We start from the raw sequence: 25560 nt of genomic DNA, 5'->3' as shown, positions 1-25560 counted from the left end.
CAGATTAGCCAGCAGCAAAGTTTGGAAGCACTTTGGCAATGTTCACACAACAGGCAACTACCGAGGCCATTTGGTGATGTGCCAGCACCAACGAGCGTGTCTAAGTGCCAGCTGCAGTCAATCAAAAGCGCATATATCTCTTTTTTGGCCAGCCAAAACAAGCACACACATTAGCTCCAGTCCATCCAGAGCCTTGCCCATCCAGCAGGACAAAAAACAGATTGAGCTATTTATGGCGGCGAGGAATTAGGAGACCTGAGAGTAGAAGTCTTACACTGTACCCTGGCCAACGGATGAAGAGGATCAGTAACATGGCTGGAGCTTGGATCTTTTGATAAAAACGGGAAGGAAAGCCTGTGTCAAAATAGCTTCTAAAGGGCATTCTAATTTTCAGTCAAGCTAAGCACCCTGAATCAAAAGCTTTCAAGAAGATACCAGGTTTCAAGGACCAAGCTGAACCAAGTATCCTGTTCTACCAGCAGCTGTTTTGGTGCAACACAAAGGGGTTTTTCTTTGTACTTAATTTCATTGTTTGGATACTGTTCTTAAAACAAGGAGCTTACAAAGGGCAGCAGGACACATAACAATGAAGCAAATAAAGGTTAAGCATTCAGAAGCCAGAACAGAGACACAGTAATTACGGTGACAGTTATACTTTTTTCCTAGATTAACATGTAAATTTAAACTCAGTGAAGAGAACTTTGAGCAGTGGTGGGAGATAAGATAATGTCAAGTGGTCACTTCCAACAAACAATTTTGTGATTCTGACTTGGTCAGAAACTCTGTGGGTCCATTTTTATTCTGGCTCTGGAGAAAACAAATAGGCATTAAAGTGACACAGGTAATTCCTGCTTTTTAACCTTGACCTCCTGCTCAGTGACTGCTCAGCAGCACAGCTCCTGATGTGCAACAACTATTTAGCATCTAATATGCCGAGGCAATTATATTTCTTTTGAAGAGCACAGGAACTCCTTCAAAAAGATCCATTTGTGTGTTTTTCAGAATTTTTAGAAAAAATTAACAAAAAAATTTGCAAGTAACAGTGGGAGCCTAAAGCACAATAAAGTATGAACTTTGTCTCAGGGTAATAGTAAGGTATCTACCCTGACAACCATAATAGCAGGACAGTAAATACCACAGATATCACAGAAACTAGTTACAACTCTTCAATAGCAGGACATTTTCCCAGATCATTCAGTATACACAAAGCCAAGGGCCCAAATATGAACACGTTACAAATTAATAAAGTAAAATCAAAAACCTCCTAAGAGAAGTTTTCCCTATTTTTCCCTCGTGTCCTGGTATTGCCTCTCTATTGGCTGTAGTTGTGTAAGTCTGCACCGGTTACTCTGCACCATTCAGCCTGATTTCCCACTTCCCACAGTATCTCACTCCAGTGAGTTTCTCATTTACATATACAACTTAAAAAAAAAAAAAATGTGCATTTCCTTCTTTTTTATTCTTACTAAAATTCATCCTTCAAGTAAGCTAAGAAAATTGACAGTAGAAAAGTAATGAGACACTGTAGTTAGAAAACAAAACATTATCACTGCTGAGAAAAACTGTCATTATGCTAATCAGATTCACTAAATCAAAACACAGGAAATTGCACGATCAAGAACTACACCAGTAGAAATTACCAGACAGCCTTACACATCAATTGGCTGAAACACTTGTATTTTAAAATAGTCCTCTGTGTGACCTTAATCCTGCAACAGTTGGAAGGCAAAACCAGAATAATTTCTAAATCCAACCCTTGTGTCAATAGCAGAATTCACACACACATCGGTCTCCCTTCATCTGCCTAAAACCATCACCTTTTTGCTTCTCTACAGTACTAAAGATACAGCTGTTTTTCCTCTCCTGGCACACCACAACTCCCACACATTCATACATACACATACATAAAACATCAATCTATCGACTGGCTGATTCCACATCAAGCCTGGATTCCTTACCCTCACCTTTCAATTCTAAACAGTCTGCCCCACCTACATCTTGGCTCACATTGTCTCCTGTCATATCTTCTTTTTTCCTCTGGCCCATTGGCAAATCCATGCTTTTTCCTCAGCTTCCTCTTCCTGTGTGTCAAGTCCCCTCCCTCTCCTTCAAATCCCTCCTCAAAACTCACTTCTTTTGGTTCGATTTCCGTCACTAATCTCAGCTCCGGCGCTATCTGCTCCCTCTCGCGCGCCTGATTACATCGAAGATAAAACAAAAAACATGAAACAGAAAAAGTAAGTTATCCAAATACTTCATATGTGCTCTCACAAGGGTAGTCTCAATACCCCCCTTTTTTCCTCTCTGTACTCCGTAAGCCACATATCTGTGTGATTTCTATTAATTTGTTCTTATCTGCACAGCAACTGATCCTCGAGTCTCATTGCACTGAGACACACAAATATTTTCCACTCTTTAAAAATTTTCCCTTTCCACCCTCACAGCTGAGTCTTATTATAACACACTTATGCTGCAACTCAAAAACAGTTTTTGTGTTAGTGTTTACAATCTCTTCCTTCAAGTCACACCAAGCTGAAATCAAAGTATTAACTAATCTGTATCTCTCTCCATGTAATTCAAATTCTGCATGCTTAGTACACACCTTCCAAAAAGATCTTATATTTGTTAGATTTGCTGATGCACTAGAACTGGAAGGATCTTAAGCTTACACTGATCTCTTGAAAAGTATTATTTTTTGCTTTGGAAACAGACAAAAATCAAGTTATAGGTTTAAATTATGCATGAAGCATTGGATCTGATAACTCCACTAGTTTTCAAATCAATTTATTGTCTTGGCAATTTTTTTAGCTTTACATAAATTTTATTAAGTGTTTTCTTATAAAAATCAATAATGCAAAAGAGTAAAAACATCCATTTGCATTTTAGACTTAGACAAAGCTCAGTTTCAGAAAACTGATTTCCAAACCAAATCGTAGATCACATGTTTTCATTCTGAAATAACACAAAAATATTCAGAAAAACAAGCATTTTACCATAGCATGATTTAGGAGAAATGTTGTAAGAAAAATTTTATCTTTGTCTTCGAAAGCTAAAGATCTTCACGCTTATTTCTACTTCTGCAAGATTAAATGCTACAACTAGTATCAATTAGCATTACAGAAAGCACAATTGGTGGTGTTCTTGCTTCAAGACAACTTAAAAATTCTAAATCCATCTTAGAAAGTGTAAATTTGTCCCCCTTATTCTTTCTCAAGATTTCACTGAAGCAACCTACATTCAGCCCCTGAGATGCATGAGTGGCACCATAACTCTCAACTACTGAGAAAAATTAGAAATAATAGATGAGCTGGACTGCCACCAAGCACGTCTGGACAACATAATGGTTGTGGAGAAATGGATTTACTCTTTCTTTTTAAAGCTGAAAATGCCTGTGGCCTAAAAGTAGTAACTCAAGATTAGATACAACATTGCTTCCTAGAAAATCACAGGACAGAGTCGGGGACTTCTTTACACTGTCACAAAAGGGTTATTTTATTTCAGTCACAATCACATTACCCAAGTTTTGCCTTTTAAAAAATGAAATGGAACACTGTAGTTTCCTAATTTACTGTCATACTGAGAATATTCTTTGAAATACTACACATAGGTTCAACAGAGTTACTGTAACACTGCAGCAAGAAACCAGGGTTAACGTGACTATGGATTTCAGGTTAACCTCTTTCTGGAACCAATTTAAAGTAAAGCTATGCCTAGAGACTAAATCATGTCCTCTACTTCACAGTCTCCCTCAACTTCCATTCAGCATCTTGTCTTTAACTAACAGCAGCTAGACATTATAAAAGATAAGAAACACTTATCTGTCCAAATGCCCAAAAGTTCTGACATCAGGGAGAAAACCTCCAGTCATGTTAATAAGAACACATGGGCAAAAGGTATCACAGTAGCAAACTAAAGAAATGGAGTAGAGGGTGGGGAATAAATAAAACTAAACAAAAAAATGAGCAGCACAGACTGCTGACAAACTAAAGCTTTTTCCTGAAGGACATCTGAGGGAAAAGTCACTGGATGCCCCTGGTTTTGTCAACTCTGCAAGACAAGACTCTGGGAACAGATTAGTTGGCAATGGAGTGTCCAGCAGCCAGGCATTTCAGAGAGAGGCAAGGCCACTGGAGCAGCACACTCTGAGGCAGCATCCATAAACTGGTGAAGCAAGGCAGTGCAGGACCTAGAATAAAGACTGTTACCTAAAAACCAGTTGTGCTACATGACACTTTTACTATCTCAAGATATTAAAAAAAAAAAAACCAAACAAAAAAACAAACCAACAAAAAACCAAATAACCATATAAAACCTAACACAGCAATACCTAAAGTATTCTTACCTGCCCTTTTGCATCCTCTGGCATAGATTTGATATGCATCCTTTTAAGACATCGAATGACACCATCATAGAACTGTACTGTGAACGTTCCTAGAAAATGATTGATGCAATCACTATGAGTACTTAAGAAGCAAACACATCTTGTTACCATGAAAGCTTTAGCAAAATGTTTTGTATGTTGTATGAAGGGAGTAACAAGGTGTTACAGACAGTTGGGATTCAGAATTTTAAGGAAAAAAAAAATTACAGCCTCAATAAAATCCTGCTTTAATATTGTTGCTCTTTGTCCAGTTGAACAATTTCAAGCATGTTTAAGCTATTGAGTCACTTTTGCTCATAATTCATTGCAAGAATTATGTCATATTTAAGGTGTCACACTAGAGAAACAATTCAACTTACAATCAAATCCTCATTTGCTTTACACTACAGTAAAAACTTCAACTTCTACTTATGTTCATTAGAACTATCACCACTGTGAAGTATTTCATCTAAGGTGTTCCTTTATTTCCCCATTTCTATTGTTTTTCTTCAATAAGCAGACTAAAACAATCAGAAAAATTTAAATATATCATTAACACAAATCAACAATAGGATGAAATATTCCTAAGACTGTGCACTGGATCTTCTGATCACTGATTAAAAGCACTAAGCATTTTGTCTTCTAGGAGAAATTCCAGTTTTCTGATTTCGTACAGATAAAATACAAACCTAATACTAAATTTGATAAACAGAAACAAATTCACTTAATATTGAGGCAGTGAGGAAAACTTTATAGGCATATCTCTTTTTTAAGTAGACTAAATCTACAGCATAACATATGCAAACAGACCTCACCTATGGACCTTACATGCATACATACCTTCTTTATTAATGGCTTCGATCTTTGCAGGGTAATATCGACAGTCTGTCCAACGAGCTAGGACTTCCTCTCCAGGTTTAAAATCCTATTTTATACAAATTTATTCATTAATATTTAAATAATTTAGATTTTTTTTTCCCCCTAAAATGAATTAAACATTATGTGCTAGAGAGATTTAATGTAGGAAAACAAGCAGGACAGTTAGCAAAAGTCTAAGACAAAATAAATGTGCCACTTACAACAAATTCTTCATCATCTTTTAGGCCCTCTTTCCTTAATGCTGGTCGCTCCAAAGGTCGCAATCTATTGCTGTCCCAGTAAATCCACTCATCGTAGCGATGACTCCAGCGTTCAAAATGGACCAACATCTTCCCCTCTTCATAATCTATCTTCTCAATACGAGATGGATACCTTGAATGATAAACATAGACTGGTAAAGCTCAAAAGTTTGTTTCTTGTTTTAGATACAACAGTGCTTACACAACCATTCAGAAAGTTGTAATAAACACCTTGTACTGAGAACTCTCCAAGTCTGAAAAAAATTAAGTTACTAAATTTGTACGATTTAGTTCAAGAGCTGATATACATCAGTGAAAATGGGAATGAGGCAGAATTCAGTTCCTTCTTGCCCTTCACAGAAGTACTGAAACAGATTCAACAGTGCAAAGAATCTCTCAAAAAAAAAAAAAAGTTAATTAGATCATTAATTTTTTTACCAGAGTTTATACTAGGGATGATCTGAAGTTAACAAAGCATGTATTGAAAAGAAAGACCACAGCCAAGGACAGCTGCCTTTAACTTTTGCAACGTGTTTTTCTAACCAAGTGCTACTGTGGAGCAATAGTAAGAGAGCAGAGCTTGAGGGACCAATTCCCAGCCCTACTGCAAATTCCATCAGCTAGAAAAGCAACTACACAGGAACCCTGTCAACACCATCAATTTTGAATACTTTCTCTCCAAAATACTGACTGTGCTGTTAAAGCAGTCTCTAACACTATGTTCTGATTAAAATATAAGTTTTCAAGAAGCACAAGATTTCCTTATTTCCTAGTGACTAGAACTAAGCATTAAAACAAAAAGGTATCAATCCCAATTTCTTCCTTCCTTTCTCCAGTCCTACTTCTTAACTGCAGGGATGTACACAGCTTCCCAACAGTTAAATATTTCAGGAGTCGTTGATTACAAAAAAATTATTTTCTAGTTACTCCTTCAGCCACATATCACCCTCACATCAGAATTCACAGACAGTCCAAGTTGTTGTTGCATTTCTCTCATCCATACGTTTCAGAAACGCAAAATATTTGCATAGCTGTTCTTCTAAGTTCCCAACTTCTCCTCACTGCACTTCAAAAAAAACCCCACAAAGTCTTAGTCTAAAACTGTAGACTCTCATTTGCAACTCTACTAACAAAATCCTTTTCAAGACACTTCATGGGTCTTCTTTCAGAGAAACAACAAGGTCAACCCCCCTTTCCCCTCTCAAGCGGACTGACAACACTCTAATGAGAATGGTGAAGATGATGATCAGCTGCATCAAAGCAGAAAGTAAAACTCATAGGTCAAACCTGAATTCCAGCAGCAGCATTCTGGTTTAACTTTGAACAACCATATGCTGCTACATTTCGGAATTTTATTATAAAATTCCTTACTATTTTTTCTCATCTTCCCAAGTCTTCCAGTTTCAGACTTTTTACAACTAGACACCAAGTCTCAGAATAAGCAGAAAGAGGAATAAAGCAGAGCAAAAAGAAAAGTTACTGTTCCTAGAGCAAACCTGTGAGTAACAATGCTACCAAAAGGACGATACAGAAAGCATTTATCAGAGGGAAGGAAAAACATCAGAAAAGCAAGAGGATGGGAAGTCAACTTTGTAGCCAACAAAAAGGAGAGCTTGTGTTACAGCAGTGAAATGGAAGCCAGGAATGATACTTTCTCAGCACAGTTAGAAATATTAGGTTTATCAGATGCCAGACACCTAGTGATGCAAAACTATGGTTATTACACAAAAATCAGCTGAAAGACAAAATTCTGCTTTTCCTACACATCTCCAATGCAAACACTTTGTTCCCGTTATGGTGCTTCCCTACAGCAGTTTCCTTGTTATGGCCGGGAGCTTTCCCTGGTCAGCAGCAGCCAAGTCACCATTCCAAGCACTGCGTGAGAAGACAACAGAAGGGACAAACCAGGAAATTACAGTACAAAGTCCTGGAAAAAGAAAACCAAGTAAGAGGGGGAACTAAAATACAGAGTAGAGTTTAGAGACAAATATTTTAAAATTAAGGTAGTGTTAAACAAAAATTCAGCAAGCCAAGAATCAAGAAATTAATATATACAGAAAATAAAAAGAGCAAAAAAGAGCAAAGCTAGCATGAGTTAATGAAAGAAGATGTGAAAAATATTAAGCCTCATTAGAGATCACTCCAGAGACGAAATGCAGCACAAGGTACTTATCAGTTAGTTTCCCTTTGATAAAAACCATTTCTGCAATCAAAATTTTTTATAATTTATGTTTCTCCAATGTATCTTAAGAGAGTGGTTGCAAGATGAATAGACAAAACCTGCATTCAACTTCAGTCCCCAGAGATGGAACCACCCAAGCCATGTGTGATTGGTTATTAGGCAACCCAAACACAACTTTGTATGGATTTAGCAACAAGCTATTACCCTCAGTATCTACTAAAATTAGACACACAATGTACCAAAATATGTACAAACAGTAATATTTCACAATACTGATCTGACAGTGGAAAAGAGCAGAACATACATATTGCAGAATTTACTACTGCAAATTTTACACAGAAACATCTTTCTGGTGTTTTTGTACTTTTACTGAAAATAATCAATTTCATAAATTAAAAAGATTAATATGAAGATGCTTAAATCTCGTACACATTGCAAATTACGAAGTTACATCTGAAGAAGTGCTACAAAGTAGGATACAAACAGTACCAAATCATAAAGATGTCCAAGGCCAAAACAACCTTCCAGTCAGGTTAATTCCCCCAGCAAGTACTGTACGCTAAGTGATCAGAATGAAACTAATATACAAACAGCTTTGCCAACACTTAATCAGTGTAAACCAAGAAAACCAAACAGACCAGCCCACTGAAATTCAATAATCAAAGTGTTCTTTTTGCGGGAAGAAACAATAACCTGAAAATTTGGGGTGTGTTTTTTTAACAGGATGCTAGAAAGAGTATCTACTAATCACAAATGAAGTTTCATCCAAATTTCAGGGGTGTTTGTTCTTGTTTTTTAAAGAGAGAACAGGAGAATTGTTGTTAGTTGATGGTATCTACCCAATTTACATACTGCATGCTCTCCATTGGCAGGTTCCAATCCCAGTGATTCCAACCCATTACACTTATGCAATTCTTTAGAAAGCTTCAGAATTTAATATGGCTTACAAAACTTACACTATGAAGTACTGGTCAGACAATGATAGTGTTCTAACATTCATACAAGAAAAATTCATTGAAAACTTCCCATTTTCATTTCTTGACAGTATAAAAAAAAAAAACCTAAACCCAAACTATTTTATCCAATGCACTCAACACACAGTAACAGCTACTTTTTTCATTTTTACATCGTCTTCCCTTTAACCCGTCAAAAGTGATGAAAAAGTGGTGAATTGCTCCGTGAAATGGGACAACAGGCATTTCAAACTGTAAAAAAAGATGCAAGAACATTAGTAAATTTGCCCAAGTTTGTACCTACCAAGTCCACAGACACAGTTCTTGCCTTCACAATTCTGATATAAAAACTGTTTCCTTCTACCTCGTAGAGGATATAAAACCAAATACCCTCCATCCTGACTTCTCACAAATAGTGTTCTGGTATCTGCAAAATCTGCAAACACATATTTCTAGGTCTTCTAGTTTTTACATATATATATTTTATTCAACCAATATGAAGCAGAGTCTTCACCACCCTTTCAAATACCTGTCACGTAAACCAGTGAACTGAAATCTAAAGCAAGGATTGTCCCAAGCAAGATTTCCCAAAGACTTACAGGGAGAAGGCTTCTTTCGTACAGGGGAAAAAAAAAAATCCATCCAAATAATCAAATACACCAACTAACCTATTTTAGTGACCTGCTTCCATTTCAGAACAACAAGGGCCATGTATCTTGTACTTCTCTCGTTACCTCAGAGTTTAGATCAAGCAAATTAATAAAGAACTATGGTCTCAGAAATACAACAGGGTTGTTTTCTTCAAAGCAGTATCTGCAGCTTATGGGACAACCAGTCCCATAAAGACACACAAAGACAGAAAAAAAACACGAGATGCATCTTTAAATACATCAGCTTTGCAGGGCCAGTGTCCTATTTGTGAGAGTTGACAGGTTAAGAACTGTCTTACACACAGACATGCATTTGCAGGTATGTGCAGCCTTACTGCTGTTTCATTTGTTTCCTCAGTGAGAGGCAGGGGGGTGTGCACATTTATCAGCTTGTGTATGAGATCACAGGATAATTCAAGTTGAAAGAGACCTCAGAAAGCCTCTAGACCAACCTCCCTCTCAAAGCAGGGTCAGCTATGGGGTCAGGTCAGGTTTTCCTGTGCTTTATCCATCCCAGTCTTGGAAAACCTCCAATGCTGGAAACTCCAGAAACTCTTCAGGCAACCTGATGACTGTCCCATGGGAAGAGATTCTCCTTGAACCCAGCCTAAATCTCTCATTTCAACTTATGCCTGTTGTCTCTTACCCTCTAACTACCTGTACAGATTGGCCAAGTAAATCTTCTTGATTACAGCCTTGTAGGTATTGGAAGGCTGACATGGGACTCCTGAAGCCTTCTCCAAACTAAACAAGTCCAGTTTCTTCACTCTCTCTTCACAGGTCTTACAATCCAGGCCCCTGATCATCTTGTATACTTAATAATTTTCTATTTCATCATTTTCAATCACATCCCATTTACTATATGCTGACAGATGATCACATCGATTTTGATTAGAGCTGCATTTCATAGTTTGCTTTAGTGAATTTAAATGTAACAAGTGGTCCAAATTCATTATGTAAGACAATGCCCTGCAACAGCACAACTGCTGCACTTGATAAAGCTGCAATTGCAGTTACCTCCACAATAAAGCAAAAATAAACACACCCACTGACAGCCTGTCTTTGCTGACCAGTTTGACCAGGCTTTCTTTTACTGTCATGGTACATGACAAATGATACCAGTGACCCAAACACTCTCCACAAGAACTTCATTTAAAACTACGGAGCTTTTAAGCAATAAATAGTCAAAGTACACAATGGCCTCTCCAAAGTTTACAGATCATAAATAGAACACCAGATTCCATGAGATGAATTTCAGCAACTATTACAGAGCTGAAAATTTCAGACCTGTAAAAGTGCCTCAGAAAGTAAAAACATACTTTACTATATTTTTTTCTCACATCCTCTAGAAGCCTTTCTTGATTAACATTTTAACTGGTCATGAACAGTGGATCTTTAAATGACAGCAAGTTTTCAGAAAAATGGAGGGAAAAAAATAAAACCCTTTAAAAGGCTATTTTTCAGCAAGTGCTCTCAATTTGTCACTTGCAGAAAAACTGAGCTAAGCAATATCACTGCTCTTCAATTTAGCTTTTGTTAAAAAATATAAAGAGATTTCATGTAAGTTCAGCAACTTTATTTTCTTTGAAGTCTGTATTTATGCATGCAAATCAAGGGAATGCATTCAGATTATATATAGAAAGAATTTAAAAAACATCCACCACCCCCTTATGCAACAGAAAGCTAAGAAAAAAATCACATGGAGTATTATTGCAACCCATGTCACCCTAATAATAACACGACAGGAGACTTTCTGTCACAAGCTGTTTGGTTCTGTATGTGAATATTAGTTCATTTGAAACAGAGTTCTGCTTTCAGTCTTGCTGCAACTGCAAAATTTCCATTATTAAATTTCTCCTCCTGTATATGGCACCACCAAAGTTTACATGCATATAAGACTTGACCTGTTCTACCCAGTGGTACAGATGATGAATAAATTCCTAGAAAGTTCAGGATAAATTCTGTTCTTCCTGAAAACACCCAGGAACTCAGCTGCAGAGCTTGTGACATGGCCCTGACAACCCAAACCTAGACAAGAACTCCAGAGTTCACATGCAACCCTCCCCTGTGAAAACAGTGGGTATATCTCAAACAAACTATACACTGGATATTCAGTGATAATTTTTTGATACAATTAAGCTGAAGCTATTTTTACATATTAATTTTTGTTACCTAGTTATATTAACCAATTATCTCTTGTCACAGATGTTATAAAAAGTTGTATTAAAATTATTTTGTTAGCGCTATTTGGATGTTTTTGTTATCCTGGCATTCAGTTATAGAATCAGTATGTTGAAAGCCCACTCTACGGCGACAGGTAAGAAAAAGAACTGTTCTGTAAATCAATTCTTTTAGAGACCATTGATTAAAACAAACAATTTTGCTATAATTAAAATCAAAGTTCTACAGATAAAAGGTTTGACCCAACTTTTTATACAGAGCATGTAACTACTGGAGCAAACATGTCAATAATACACAGACCTCTCTCTCACTTCAATTGGAGTTAAAGGACCAGATATTTACAGGAGCATGCTGAGCTCACCAGGAATGCAGCAGAAAAGCAGGTACACACCTCTACGTTTCCTAGCCCTAATAAATCAGAAAGTAGCTGAGAAAAAAATTCTGGGTAGCACCAATTTCTTCCATCATCTGCTTTAACAAAACCAGGGATTTTTCAAACGGAACTAGCATGGCCAGCACACATCATCAAATTAGTCCACTTGCTTTAATAAAATTTTGACTAACAATTTATTTCATAAGAACAGCTCCTTTCACAACACACATGCTGTGCAGCATGGTCCTTGTGCCCACAATTTTGATTTTATAGCCTTTGAACCCACAACATGCCTGGGTGGTTGCAGAGTCAGTTTTAAGCGCTTCATTCTTCCAGCTGTTTGATCCAAACACAACTGCACCTGCCTATCCCATGCACTCCAACTAAGGATGTTTTCTTTTTTTTTAAAATTAGTTTTGTGAACCTATGAAGTGTGATAACTAAATACAGAAGAAATCCCCTTCCATGCCTCAAATGAAAACAAAAGAAGCCTTTGGTCACGGGGGTTTGCCACGCTGACTTACCAACCACCTCAGCCATGACACTGCATTCCACACTACTCCAGAAATGCTCTTTGCTTACTACAGATACACAAGCAACCAAAAGCAAACAAACAAAAACCGACAGAAAAGTTTAGTTTGATTTCTGAAGAGAGAGTACTTTTTCCTAAAAGTGTACAGTTTTAATGGACTTTGTTGGAAACTCATAAAGTTCACATGTGAAACAGTCAATTAATAGGTGCACTAAATTATATAATCAGATATCAAAACGCACAATGTACACAAAATAATTATGCTCTCAGTAAATGCAAAATGTCTTCCATACCATTTTTGTAAATAGTCCAGTGCTTCCAAACGAGCACCAATCTCAAATGTGATTCCAGGACGATTTGGAGGCTTTTTACTCATCTTGGTATTTTCTTTTTCACCACCTTTGAAGGAAGAAAAAAGTTGCATTATAACACATAATGCTGCCTAAAACGTTTCACTGACAGCAAATACATACCAGAGGGTGGAAAAAGATGTGAAATTTTGATCCTGACTGTTCATTTAACTGCTCAGCTTACAGAAATACAGTCAAGGCCCAAAGAAGGCATTGAAGAAACATTCGTATGTATTTTTATTCAGATTTCTTTCTCTTCAAAAAAAACCCAAAAACTGTCATCAACCTTAAGTCAAAAATAATAGGAAAAAAAATCTTATGGCCATCTCTGGAACTGTACTACACTGTAATTCCTTGACATCCTTTTGGAGCAATTTTAATTTACTTATAATCAACACGCATGCTCTCCTCATATGCAGAAAACATAAAAACTAATTAAAACTTACCTTACCAAGAATAGATATACATGGCCTAAAGGACAAGCAAAATGAAAATTAGCACAAAAAAAAAAAAAAGCTATCTGCAGCCTTTCTGTGCACTCCGGAGTCACACTCATAGCACTGAGCAAGTTTCAGTCACAACTAGCTTTTAATTTCATTTTGGATGCCAGTAACTGTTAAAAAAAAACAACAATAAAAATCACTTCTCCGAGCAAGCACCGCCGCTATTACGGTGACTTTCCGCTGTGCCCCCCCGAGCCCGGTGCCGGGCAGGGGCGCGGGGATGCGGGGCCGGAGCCGCGGCGGGAGCGGCACCAGGACCCCCGTTCTGCGGCGGGGCTGCACCGCCAGCGCCGGGAGCACAGACACAGCGACGGCCCCGCGCTCCGGCCCCGCGGGGGCTCCGCGCTCGGCGCTCCCGGGGGAGGCCCTGCCGGACCCCCCGGCCGCGGGCGGGGCCCGGCGCGGGCAGAGCCGCGGGCGCCGCCCCGCCAAGGCCCGGGCGCGGTGCGGGGGACGCCGGAGCCGCACGGCCCGCGCTACCCCGAGCCCCCCCCCGCGCTCCGCCCTTACCGCCCGCTCCGCTCGCCCGGCGGCTCCCGCGGGGTGTCCGGCCCGGCCCGGCCGCCCCTCAGCGCCCCATCCTGCCCGCGCCCCGCGCGCGTCACCGCCGCGCGACGCGCCCCGCCCCCGGCACGTGACACCGCGGGGGCGGGCGGAGACAGAGACAAAGAGCGGCGGCGGCGCTGAGGGAGCCCGGGGTGGGCAGGGATACCGTGATAGGGACGCCGGGCTGCCCTGGGGACACCGGGGGCTGGGGACACCGGGGGCTGGGGACACCGGGGGCTGGGGACACCGGGGGCTGGGGACACCGGGGGCTGGGGACACCGGGGGCTGGGCATACTGCCTTAGGGACACTGGGCTGCTATGGGGATACACTGGGATGGGGACACTGTGCCAGGATGAGGCTGCCCTGGGGATACACTGTGGGGGACACTGGGACGGGGAATACTGCTCTGAGGACAGTGCTCTGGGAACACTGTGCCAGGGACACCGGGCTGCCCTGGGGACACACTGGAGTGGAGACAAACTTGGGGACACTGCACTGGGGATACTGCCATGGGCACACTGGGCTGGGCACACACTGGGATAGGGACCCTATGCCGGGGATGAGGACACTGTGACAGGAACACCGGCTGCTTGGGGGGCACTGGGGCAGGAACACTGCTCTGGGAAATGTGTGCCGGGGATGGGGTCACTGTGACAGGGACACACTGGGCTGCCCTGGGGATACCCTGCACTGGGGACACCAGGCTGGGGATACTGCCTTGGGGACACTGGGCCAGGGACTCAGGGCTGCCATGGGGACACACTGCTGGGGACACTGCAGTAGGCACACTGGGCTGGGAACACCACCCGGGGGACACTGGGTTGGAGACACCCTGCGATGGGGACACTATCAGTGTCGCTGCTTTCCCCAATGCCGTCACCGCCTGTCAGCCTCTGTCTTAGCAATAGGGGAGAGTGGAGGGCAAGAAAAATGGTGAAGGGACTGGAGCATCTCTCCTACAAGGAAAGGCTGAGGGAGCTGGGGCTGTTCAGTCTTGAGAAGAGATGACTGAGAGGGCACCTCATCAATGTCTATGACTATCTGAAGGGAGGGTGGCAAGATGATGGAATCAGGCTCTTCCTGGTGGTGCTGAGCAATAGGACAAGAAGCAACAGGCAGAAACTCATGCACAGGAAGTTCCACCTGAATATGAGTAAGAACTTTACTGTGCAGTGACTGAGCACTGGAACAGGTTGCCTAGAGAGTTTGTGGAGTCTCCCTCATTGGCGATATTCAAGAACTGTCTGTACACAATCCTGTGCCATGTGCTCTAGGATGGTGCTGCTTAAGCAGGCAGGTTGGTTAAGATGACCCACTGTGGTCCCTTCCAACATAAGCCATTCTATGATTCTGTGAGAAGGACACTTATTCATTTCAGTTTCCCCACATCCCTCTGTGAGCAGGGGTGAGTGAGCAGCTGCGTGGGCACTTGGATGCTGGTGGAACCACCCCACTGCCGTCCCTGTGGCACCCAGAGTTGTGGTGACTGGTCTGTCTGTTTTTCACAGCTGTTAAGCTGCTACTTGCTGTTGCTGGTCCCAATGCTGAATTATTTGTTCCCTCTCTTGCTGCACATTAAGCTCCAAAGCTTCTGCATGGCTGCTGTCAGCTCTTGCTGTTTGTTGTGCTGCTTATCACTGTGTTCTGCTCTGCCTGGGAGACCTGTGATAAAGGCAATGACCGAGAGCCAAGTCTGGCGTTCGGCCCCTGCATTGCTGCCATCCCAGTGTTCAGGGAACCGTCTCATGGAGACATTCTCTTCTTCTCCAGGACAGATGTTTCCAAGCTTGTAATAGCAAGATCAGCATTATCATATCCCCATGGATGTGATCAGTAAGATAAATGTCGAGTTTCCACCAGCTAATAAAAAAGTTTTCCTAGGCATAGTGCATCTCTGGAAACTGCGTATTCTGGGTCACAGTCACTTTGTGAGTCCTCTCCATTGAGTGACCTTAAAGAACTGTTTCAAATGTATTGTTTGTGTGGCAAGATTTTGGTAGTTGGGGGCCAGGGGGGCGGCTTCTGTGGGAGATTGACAGAAACTTCCTCCATGTCCAACAGAGCCAATCCCTACCAGCTCTGAGCTGGACCTGCCATCAGCAACAACAGAGCCCATCAGTGATAGTGTTTTGCCCCTGAGGGTAACTGGTGAGTGATCTCTCCCTGTCCTTATCTTGACCTAGGAGACTTTTGTTACATTTTCTCTCCCCTGTCCAGCTGAGGAGGGAAGTGACAGAGCAGCTTTGGTGGGCACCTGGTGTCTGGACAAGGTGAACCCACCACAGTTCCTAAACAGCAGCAGGATGGTTTGTGTGGTAGCCCTTGGGCCTGTCCAAAAAGTATCAGCTGTAAGAAACATGCTCTGTTCACCTCGAGCCTCTGGCAGAAAATACCTGGAAAGACCCAAGGTTGACCGCTGAGGTTCTGGAGCTGGGGGTATCAAGGGTTCGAGGTGCTTGTGCTGCACTAGATGTTCACAGGAAGGGTCGCCTCTACACATCATGCAACGAAAGCTACATTGAGTAAGAGGGTAGGATTGATCACACAGCTGGCTCAAATGAGGAAACCCCAGTGCCCTTGTGTTACAATCTGCTTAAATGTTGCAGAAAGAATTTCAGATCCGTATATACCCTGGAGCAAAATTAAAACTCACACAAATTATCTGTTGATACCAAAACTGATTTTATTAATTGCTAAGAGATGCAAAGAGAAAGATGAAAAAATAAGAAAAGGTTGGAAAATGCTAAGATTACTTCTAGAAGCAGAGAAAAGATACCACCAAAAACTACCTCTCCACGGAGCTGGTGTTGGGGGGCTGGGGGGTGGTGTCTTAACAGCTTTAGTTCTCTGGAATGCAGCTAGGATGAGTGGTTTTGCTGCTCATGCCAAGAGCCATGTCCCAGGCTGTGCAGGGGTTGCAGTTCAGACGCACCTTTCAGCCTTCAAAAATATGGTCAGGGTGGAGAAATAAAATATAACTCACGTATGTCACACAGTGGTTCTCAGTCCTCTCCAGGCTGGCAGAATTCCAGTCTCCCGTGACAGCTAGGCAGCATACAGTGGCAGAAGAAAGGTGAGGGGGGCTTGGGAGAGATTCTCAGCTAGGGTAACTGGTTCTCTCTCTCCCTTTGCTGTCCCCTTGATTTTTCCCAAATTTTTCCTCAACTTTTATAGTGTTCAAAGGAGGTTGTGTGTGGTTTCTTGGCACGTAGCCCTATTCAGATGTTCGAGGAGATATGATAACCATAAACAATAGCAGGATCTTTTGGCAGGAAAACTCCAGCAGGAAGCTCTAGTGAGAACTTCTGGTAGAAAGCTGACAGAGAATTTTTGGTAGGAAGTTTTTTGACAGGCAGAAACAATGGCGAAACATTATTTTTGGCATTCCTATGTTATATGTGTGCTACAGCTTGAATGCTGGAAGAGATCACTGTTGGGCCGGGAGGCAGAGATTTCAGAGCATCATCTGAGAGGTGGCTCAAGCCCAAAAGTATAATAAATAACAGAAGGTGAAAGGCAATATGCTCTATTTGCCAGTGGATCCCGTTGTGTTGTGTGAAACCATCTGATGTGCTCCACACAGCAGCTTCCTACAAGTCATGGACCAAATTGATTTGCTAGACTTGTATGGACATTTGGGAGATGTCCCACAGACTAAGGGAATGACGTCTGTGCGTATGTCAAAGGACCAGAAGGGCAGTTGTGGTTGCTGGTGATGACTGAGAATGTAGGACGTGAGTATGGTGGTAATGGTGTGGAGCAGTGGGTGGAGACTGTACTGGGTCTGACTGGGATGGAGTTAACTTTCTTTGTTGCTGCCCATGTGCTGCCATGTTTGGGATTTGTAGCTAAAACAGTGTTGATAACACACTAGTGTTATCAACTATTGCTGAATAATACTTGCACAGAATCAAGGCTTGCATTTTTTTTTTTCACTTGTCTTCCCCAGCAAGTAGATGGGGGCTGGACAAGAGAAAGGGAGGGGGCAGAACCAGGACAGTTGACCCAAATTGGCCAAAGGCATATTCCATGCCATTCCATTGACCTCAGCGAGAAAAGCTGTGGCAGAGGAAGAAGTATGGTGGGGCTTTAGTCTTCCAAGGTGACTGTTGCTGGGAGGCCGTCTGGGTGTAGGTCTGCTGGTGGGAAGTGGTGAGTGATTGCCTATGCATTGCTTAGGGGTTTTTTGGGTTGGGTTGTTTTGCTTAGATTTTTTATTTTTTTGCTTTCCTTTATTCATTGCTGTCCTTATCTGGAACTACAAACATTCCTGGGGGTGCTGGTTGACAGCAGCTGAACATGAGCCAGTGTGTGCCCAGGTGGCTAAGAAGGCCAATGGCATCCTGGCCTGGATCAGCAATAGTTTAGCCAGCAGGACCAGGGCAGTGATCGTCACCCTGTACTTGGCACTGGAGAAGCCACACCTTGAATTCTGTGTTCAGTTCTGGGTCCCTCACTACAAAAAGGACATTGAGTTGCTGGAGCATGTCCAGAGAAGCGCAACAGAGCTGGGGGAGGGTCTGGAGCACAAGTCTGATGAGAAGCAGCTGAGGGAGCTGGAGGTGTTTACCCTGGAGAAAAGAAGGCTCAGGGGGGACCTTCTCACTCTCTACAACTCTCTGAAAGGAGTTTGTAGCAAGGGGGGGTTAGATCTCTTCTCCCAGGTACAAAATGGCAGGACAAGAGGAAATTTCCTCAAGTTCCACCAGGGGACATTTAGATTGGATATCAGGGAAAATTTTTTCATAGGAAGGGTGGTCAGGCATTGGAACAGGCTGCTCAGGGAAGTGGTGGAATCCCCATCCCTGAAAGTGTTCAGAAAAACATGTGGATGTGGCAGCTGGGGACATGGTTTAGTGGTGAACACAGCAGCACTCAGATGATGGTTGGACTTGATTATCTTAGAGGTCTTTTCCAACCTTAAGGACTCTATGATTCCCACTTGTGTTCCTTCTATTTTCTCCCCTATGCCACTGCTGGGGGAGTGAGCAAGTGGCTGTGTGGGTGTTTGGCTGCTGTTCGAGGTCAACCCATCTGCTTCATTTAATCCCTATAAGGCTGCCTCCCACTTGAAGAATCTTTATAAGCAGACTGTTCAGTAGGATATTTTAAAGTATTTGCTATGGTATTTCTTTTTCTTCCTTTGATTTTCTCCTGTTATAATTTTCTGGAAGGTGGTGGCAAACAGGAGAGACTGAAGGAAGAAAGCGGCTTGAAGAAAAACACAGCAAACAAAATAAGAAAACAAAAAAAGGAGAGGAAGTGAGAAGTTGTTTTCCTTTTTTTCAGTAAAGAAGTTGCCATTGCATTCATTTGAATTCTTCAGTTCTTGCTGCCCTGAGTGTAGTTTTGATGCAGGCTTTTGTTTAGAGGGGATTGTTACAGGATGGTGAAGGCTGTTGTGCAGGGAATGAGATCTCTCTGAGTGGCAAGGAATGTGCAGTATCAGGATACCTTTAGAAAAGTGACGGTGCTTCTGTCCAAAGAGAGAGAGAGGTGGCAGAGGCAGTGAGGATGGGGCTGGGTATGTGGGGTGATTGAGTCATGCTCTTGACTGCCAGCAGCTGTCTGGGTTATCCTGTGGCATGAGAAGGGCTCAGAGCAGTGTGTGACGTCTCACTGCTGAGGGAGTTGGGAAAGGGAGGCAGAGCTGCCAGAAGATTACAAAGGCACAGCAAGCCCCAGGTATTTGGTAATATGGACATCTGCACACTCACAGAAGGGCACAGGAGGGTGAGCCCATATAATCTCCTGCCCTGGCAACTCCCGGGGGCAATCAGGACATCAAAATCCCATTTCCTTGATCTCTGAGGAGCACAGGGGCAAAATGGCAGGTGGGAACCAAATTAAGGACTCAGAGGAAGGGACACCCAATGTAGGGTGCTATGTGTGACTTCTACCACGCTGTCTTCAGAACAACAGAAGTCCACTTGTGGTCCAGCAGTACAGGGTAGCATTTCATTGCACTATTATCAGAACATTTAGGAAAACAAGGAGCCCCAGCCAGTGTACCCGTTTCCTTGCTACCATTTCATATATGGCACCCCTGCTCTGGTGGCCCCCTGCAGGCACCCACAGCCTCTGGTGGCCCTGACTTGCCCATCCCAGTGCCTCCCCACCACTGTCCATGGTCCAGGACCCAATTTCAGCTACACTGTTCCACCGTAAAGCAGCAACTTTGGCCAAGACCTTTTTTTATTCTTGTAGCACAAAAACATATCTGACATTTAGTTTGTCTCGTAGGAAAACAGGGTTGAATTGCCTGTCTGCCTTCCATTTTATCCTTCCTCACTTTTTCCTGAAACTTCCACCATACTTCAAGCTTGACAGAGAGAGAGAAATATCTCATCACATTATCCCAACCTTTCCTGTTAAAATACTCAACTGGACAGGGGAGAGCAATGGTGTCGACCTCACCATGATGGAAAGACTTGGTCCTTCTTTTCCTTCAGACACCAAAACATGACAAGGGAGAGGTGCAGGAAAAGAGATTTCACTGCTTCTATAGTGTTTAATCTTGTCACGAAGTAGGTCTTTAGCATCATGAATATTATACAGACCATAAATTGGAAACCAAACTGGATAGGAGATTTTATCTTGCCAGTCAGTGACTCACTGAGACTTGGAGGGGGAAGAGAGGATTTCATAATCAGCTGAGCATGAGCTCATGATATGCTGTTGATGCTGAAAAGACTAATGCAGTCTTTGCAAAGCACATGCACACGGAAGCACAGAGTAGGAGTAGAGAGGTGACATTATCGCTGCGCTTGGCACTAGTATGTTGTTATTAAAATAACTTACTGTTCAGAAAAGCCATCCGAAAACTGGAAGGGTTCAGGAAAGGTCTGGGAGCACAATTAAACACCTGGTGAGAAACCCAGACATCAGTTTATTTATTTTGCCATTTATTTTTTCTCGTGGGCGATTGTGTTAGTCCTTAAAGGAGCCAATTTAAATGTCAAATATTGCAATCATGAGGTGACAGCAGAATAAAGCTAAGTTGTTGTTTTTACCTTTATTATAGTAGAAAGACATATTTAAGATGACTGCTGGTGCTTGTATTCAAATGATGTCTGCACAGTCTCAGTTTAGCAAACGTACAGCAGCACCTCTGCCCTGCTCTATCCATCTCTGGAAGCAGCTTGGTCATGACCTGGCTCTGCTCCATCATCATCTCTCCTTTTCCTGCCACTTCCTTGGTCTACTTCAACACCATGTCTGACAACAAGTTGTTGTGTCCTCCTCTTCAGTTTCTCTGCCCTTCTTCTTTCATCCAAGAAACTCCTTCCCCTCCAGAAATTCCTCCCTCCTTTGTGAAGGTTTCCACTATCTCACCAAACACTTATCTTTCCCTCTTAAAGCCCTAAATTTTCCAGAAGCTGGGAAATACCCTAAAGTGGATGAGTTTTGTAGCATCTGGCCTTGTATGGGAAAAGAAAGTAGTTTCCACCCATTGCTATGGACACCAAACAAAATAGTAAACACACCGGTTTGGGATACAAACCCCATTTTTTTCCAGTTTTGAAAGATACCGAAACTGAACATTTTTTACTCAGTTGCTCACTGGTTCTTTGCAGAGTGCCTTTAACTCAATAAATGATTTCTCTCAGAGAACTGGCTGTTGGCTGCATTTCACTGCATGCTGGAGAGGTGACATGAACCTGTGAACTAGAAGAAAGGTTTCCTACTGGCAGTATTTTAAGGGTGAAGTACAGTAAGGTGAGGATGCTAAGGAATGAAACCTGCTAAAGCCGGGTTGGTAATGAAATTGCATTTATCAGAGTTCCAACATTAGTGAAAGAGTCCCAAATCCATGCAAAGAAAGAGAAGAAAGAGCAAACATTTACATTTGATGGGGTTAAAGGGAATCCTTGAGGCAGAGGTTGCTGCTCACCAGAGTGAGCTGCTCACCCTGATGCTCTGCATGGTTGGAAGGGAGCAGATACCTGTTTTGGATGCAGGCAGCTTTGCTGTGTCACGTTGAAGCCTCGTTAAACCACTTTCTGTGTATCACTTGATATTTCTTGGGGGCACACTCAACATTTGCTGTGCTATGAATACTGTTTTGCAATGAATGTTAGACCTCTTGAGATGTAATTGTGCTTTTGCCTTACAAACATTGCTGTGCAATGCATCACTTACTTCTGCCTTACATATTGCAGCCATCTGTCTTGGATTGTGTTTTGTTTTTAGGGTAGATTCTGTAGATTGGAACACATCAGTAAATATTTTACTGACTTTTCTTTCAAAGCCTTGATGACAGCAGTGCTGAACAAAAGCTATACTAATCATACCTGCTCTATGCACTGATTTCCTAGATTATTTCCCTGTGAGATTGAAATTCAGCATATACTTTATGGTGGATCAACAGTGCCCTTGGCTCACAAACATATCTCAGTGGTGTGTTTTTCATGGTTTACCATTTCTGAGAGCAGACCTCAGGGTGGGTAAGGACTGTCCTGCCAAGACGACAGCTGAGTTGGAGGCACTGTCTGAGCACTCAGCAATGGGATGTTTATCAGCATCATAATGATATTGGGGAGTCCTGTACGGGGAAAGCACTGCAAACCCTGTAGTCTGGCAAGGATGGGCTTGTAGTCAGATAGACAGTGTTAATGCGTAGAGAGACTTTGCAACTTGGACTGAAGGAAAACAGAACTCCCAAACTCACATGTCCAGACTGGTGGAGTCCAGGAGTGAGAATGAAAAAGTATTAATCACATCTGCCAGCAGGCAATACCAATCACTTTGTAAAACTAATGTGATATTTTCCTGTGTTCTTTGTGGTCCTGTGGAAACTGGGATGTCCTCAGGGGCTGAAGGGTAGTGGTTGATTTTGAGATAAGCCCTTAGTGCCCAACCCTGCCAGTAAAATGCTTGCAAAGCATTTGTTCATGAGAGCACGTGTTCATGGCAGGAGTCACTTGTTTCTTGATACTTGGCCATTGTGTCTGTGCTGGCATCACATGGGCAGGTTCCTGGAAGGCTATCGGAGTTCTACTCTCTGTCCTTAATTGCCTTGTAGGCCATGTTCAAATCCTTGATCTTTATGCAATGCTGGAGAGCATCCAAGCTGTAAAACCACTCTGCCTCTAGTGTGTCGTGATCCTCCTCTGGATACCAAGGCTCCCTGTGCCTTTGCCTCTCCCTAGACATTGAATTAGTCCAAGACATCAGTTTGAATCCAGGTGAAAATGCAAATATGGCACAGGCATGGCTAGAAAAATTGCAAACAGTTCCAAGAAAGGCCTGTGGATTCTCAGCACAAATTTCACAAATTTAGACTTCGTTTAAGTACTGGTAGACAGGCAGAAAGGAACTCAGTCACTGTCAGACTACAGTGGTTATTTACAGAGACACAACTGATAAGGGCACTGTGTAAAGACAGGCATTTTAAAGAATGTTATTAGAGTATCACTGTCAGTTGTTATGTCTTCATTTGTGCCTCACTCAGCTTGATTTACTATGAAATGACCACGACATCAGTATGATCAGTATTTTGCCAGTACTGTTGTCTCAGGAATGAGTGGTACCAACACCTCTCAACTATAGGTTTTCAATATATATAAAGCATGCTGTGATCCTTTATAGTCATATGTTGGCCAAAAGCCTTCGCAGTACATTGGTACAAGATCCTCTGGTCCATGTAGATCACATCAGGACTGTCACAGAGACTGCACAGGTTCTCAGGTACAGTGAGCAGCAGTGCAGCACCATCTCCAGAGGAATATTAATTTTCATTTTGAGACTCAAAAAATCACAAGGAAACTCCCAACCAAAGACTGAGATTTTACATGTCTAGTTAGAGCACCTAGAAGGTCCCTAAAGCTGCATGTATCTAAGTGGCCTGTTCAGCTTTCAGCCCCCAAGGTGCTGCTATGTAGGTGGTCTGTCCAGCATTAACCACAGTGACATGGAAGACAAGGAACATGGGCAATCAAGTCTTCACCATGTCTTATGAGTTCTTCCTGGGTTGACCACACAGTGATGTGTTTGGACACGATCTTTTACACCCTTTAGAGCTGAGAATAAGCAATCTTCCCATCCTGTCCTATCTGCTTTAGTCTTTGTCCTTTCCCTCTCAGTCTGGGTGTCTTAAAATGTGTCATGTAGATTTGTGCTGGAAGCTTGATGACCTGCTAGCTTAGGAACAAGCCACACACCATTCACACCTGCCACATCAAACCTCTTCCCACTCATTCTCTACTCAGACCAGCGATCAGTGCATTAATGTTTCTATTCTCTGCAAATAAGGTGCTGCTGGAGAACGATTGGCCAGGAGCTGACTCTGTCCTGATGCTTCTAGTCACTGCAGACAGGGCAGTGTGCTGATTCATGAACTTTTTTTCATCCTTAATAAAAATAAGTCAGACAGCTTTTAGTACAGATTTGTTGCTTATCTTAGTGTTTTCTTAGTGTTCCTACCTTCTTGTTCAGTAAAGTCAGTTCTCCTTGTGAGGAAATTTATGAAGAACTCTAATGAGGACCCACCTGAGTTCTATTAGAAACCTTGCCTAAATTCTGCTTTGGCTGATGGATTTGAGCCTCTTCCTTTTATTTTCTTTCTCTGATAAAAGTTTCAAAGCAAGCAGTATTTTCAGATGCAAGGTCAGGGAGCTGCAGACTCTAATGGAAGCACTTCTTTTATTTTCCCCGTATCTACTATTACACTGCTCATGATGTGGCATTTTGCCATGTCTACAACAAGTTAAATACCGAGGAAATTTCCCTCTGCTACCATATAATCAAAGAGCAGTGAGATACAACACAGACTGGTCATGGCTTTGTACAGAGAAATATCATTGTACATTGCAGGTTCACTTGATTTAGATCTTTTCTAAACACTTTTTGTCTATCTGTGTGCATAGTATACCACAGAGGTAGCTGACACAGCATTATTGCAGGTAAGCTCTTGTTGAGATCCAAGCAGCATGGACGTATCAGCACACTCAGAGCTAATTCCAAGTTTTACAGGTCTATGCATTGAACTCCACCATGCAAACAAAAAAATGCCCTTTGTTACCTGTTTTGCAGGAATAATTAAGCTAAATTAATTAATTTTGGAGGGAAAAGAAATCAAGCCTGAATCTAAGAAAGTCTCTGATAGAGTATGATGGGGTTGCCATCCGATAACATTAAAAATTACTTTGTTCCTCATTAAAGCAAATTAATCTTTGTTCATACAGCTGACCTGATAAGATTATTAAAATCATATATGATGTGTCAGTTCTCTAACTTGCAGTGTAATGCTAACTTAATGCAGGATCAGCCTTCTCTTAAAATTGAAATTAAATGTCTAGGTTTGTGAGATTTTTTTTTTTTAAATTACCAGGGTACCTCAAACATTGCTAAGTTTAAAGGAATGCCGCATAAAGGAATGCACTTGGCTTAAAATGTTATCATTCATGAAAGTGTATGGAAATGGGTCTTAATTTTCCATGCAGCAAGACTGCAGGCAAGGACAGTTTCATTTTGACCCAGTGTTGCTGCTCCGAGGTTCTCATGGTCAGCCCTTCCCCTGCCGTTTTTTGGGGATTTTTTTTTTAATTTTTTCAATTAAATTTCAGATATTTCAGAATATTTTTTATTTGTTGAATACTATATAAAAGTATTGGCACAGCTCTGTGATATGGGACAAATGGCCTGATTTGATCACTGAAGCTGGTGGAAAAGCTAAAGGCTGTGAGGTTTCCAGGAGGTTCAAAGAGAGCTACAGAAGCATCACATTACTTTCAGTTGCATTCAATCAATAAGCATTCTACTCCCTCCACCACAGCCACTCAATTAACTCTACCAGGAAAATACCCTTCC

The 25560-nt window shown here is 42.0% G+C and overlaps 1 protein-coding gene across 7 annotated transcripts in view; it reads right to left on the bottom strand.

The window, feature by feature from the left end:
• PHF20L1 (PHD finger protein 20 like 1) overlaps nt 1-13817 on the bottom strand; it is a 55895-nt gene extending 42078 nt beyond the window's left edge. For 3 of the 7 annotated variants that reach the window (XM_051778432.1, XM_051778434.1, XM_051778437.1), the window contains exons 1-6: nt 13713-13817; nt 12643-12748; nt 5440-5611; nt 5201-5285; nt 4343-4431; nt 2132-2194 (exon numbers count right to left, since the gene is read on the bottom strand). In XM_051778432.1, the coding sequence (XP_051634392.1) occupies nt 2132-2194; nt 4343-4431; nt 5201-5285; nt 5440-5611; nt 12643-12725 (492 nt within the window). In that variant the 5' untranslated portion in view covers nt 12726-12748; nt 13713-13817. Of the gene's footprint in view, nt 1-2131; nt 2195-4342; nt 4432-5200; nt 5286-5439; nt 5612-12642; nt 12749-13145; nt 13536-13712 lie in introns of those variants that run through there. The other 4 variants (XM_051778435.1, XM_051778438.1, XM_051778436.1 and 1 more) reach the window with 3 other exon arrangements.
• Between the last annotated feature and the right edge of the window lie 11743 nt (nt 13818-25560).

This window comes from Manacus candei, unplaced genomic scaffold (genome assembly GCF_025592945.1).
Source record: "Manacus candei isolate 608988 ecotype Guabito, Panama unplaced genomic scaffold, ASM2559294v1 h1tg000013l, whole genome shotgun sequence".
Taxonomy (NCBI): domain Eukaryota; kingdom Metazoa; phylum Chordata; class Aves; order Passeriformes; family Pipridae; genus Manacus; species Manacus candei.
Note: the sequence above shows the minus strand (reverse complement) of the source record. Positions and strands in the feature narration are given on the sequence as shown.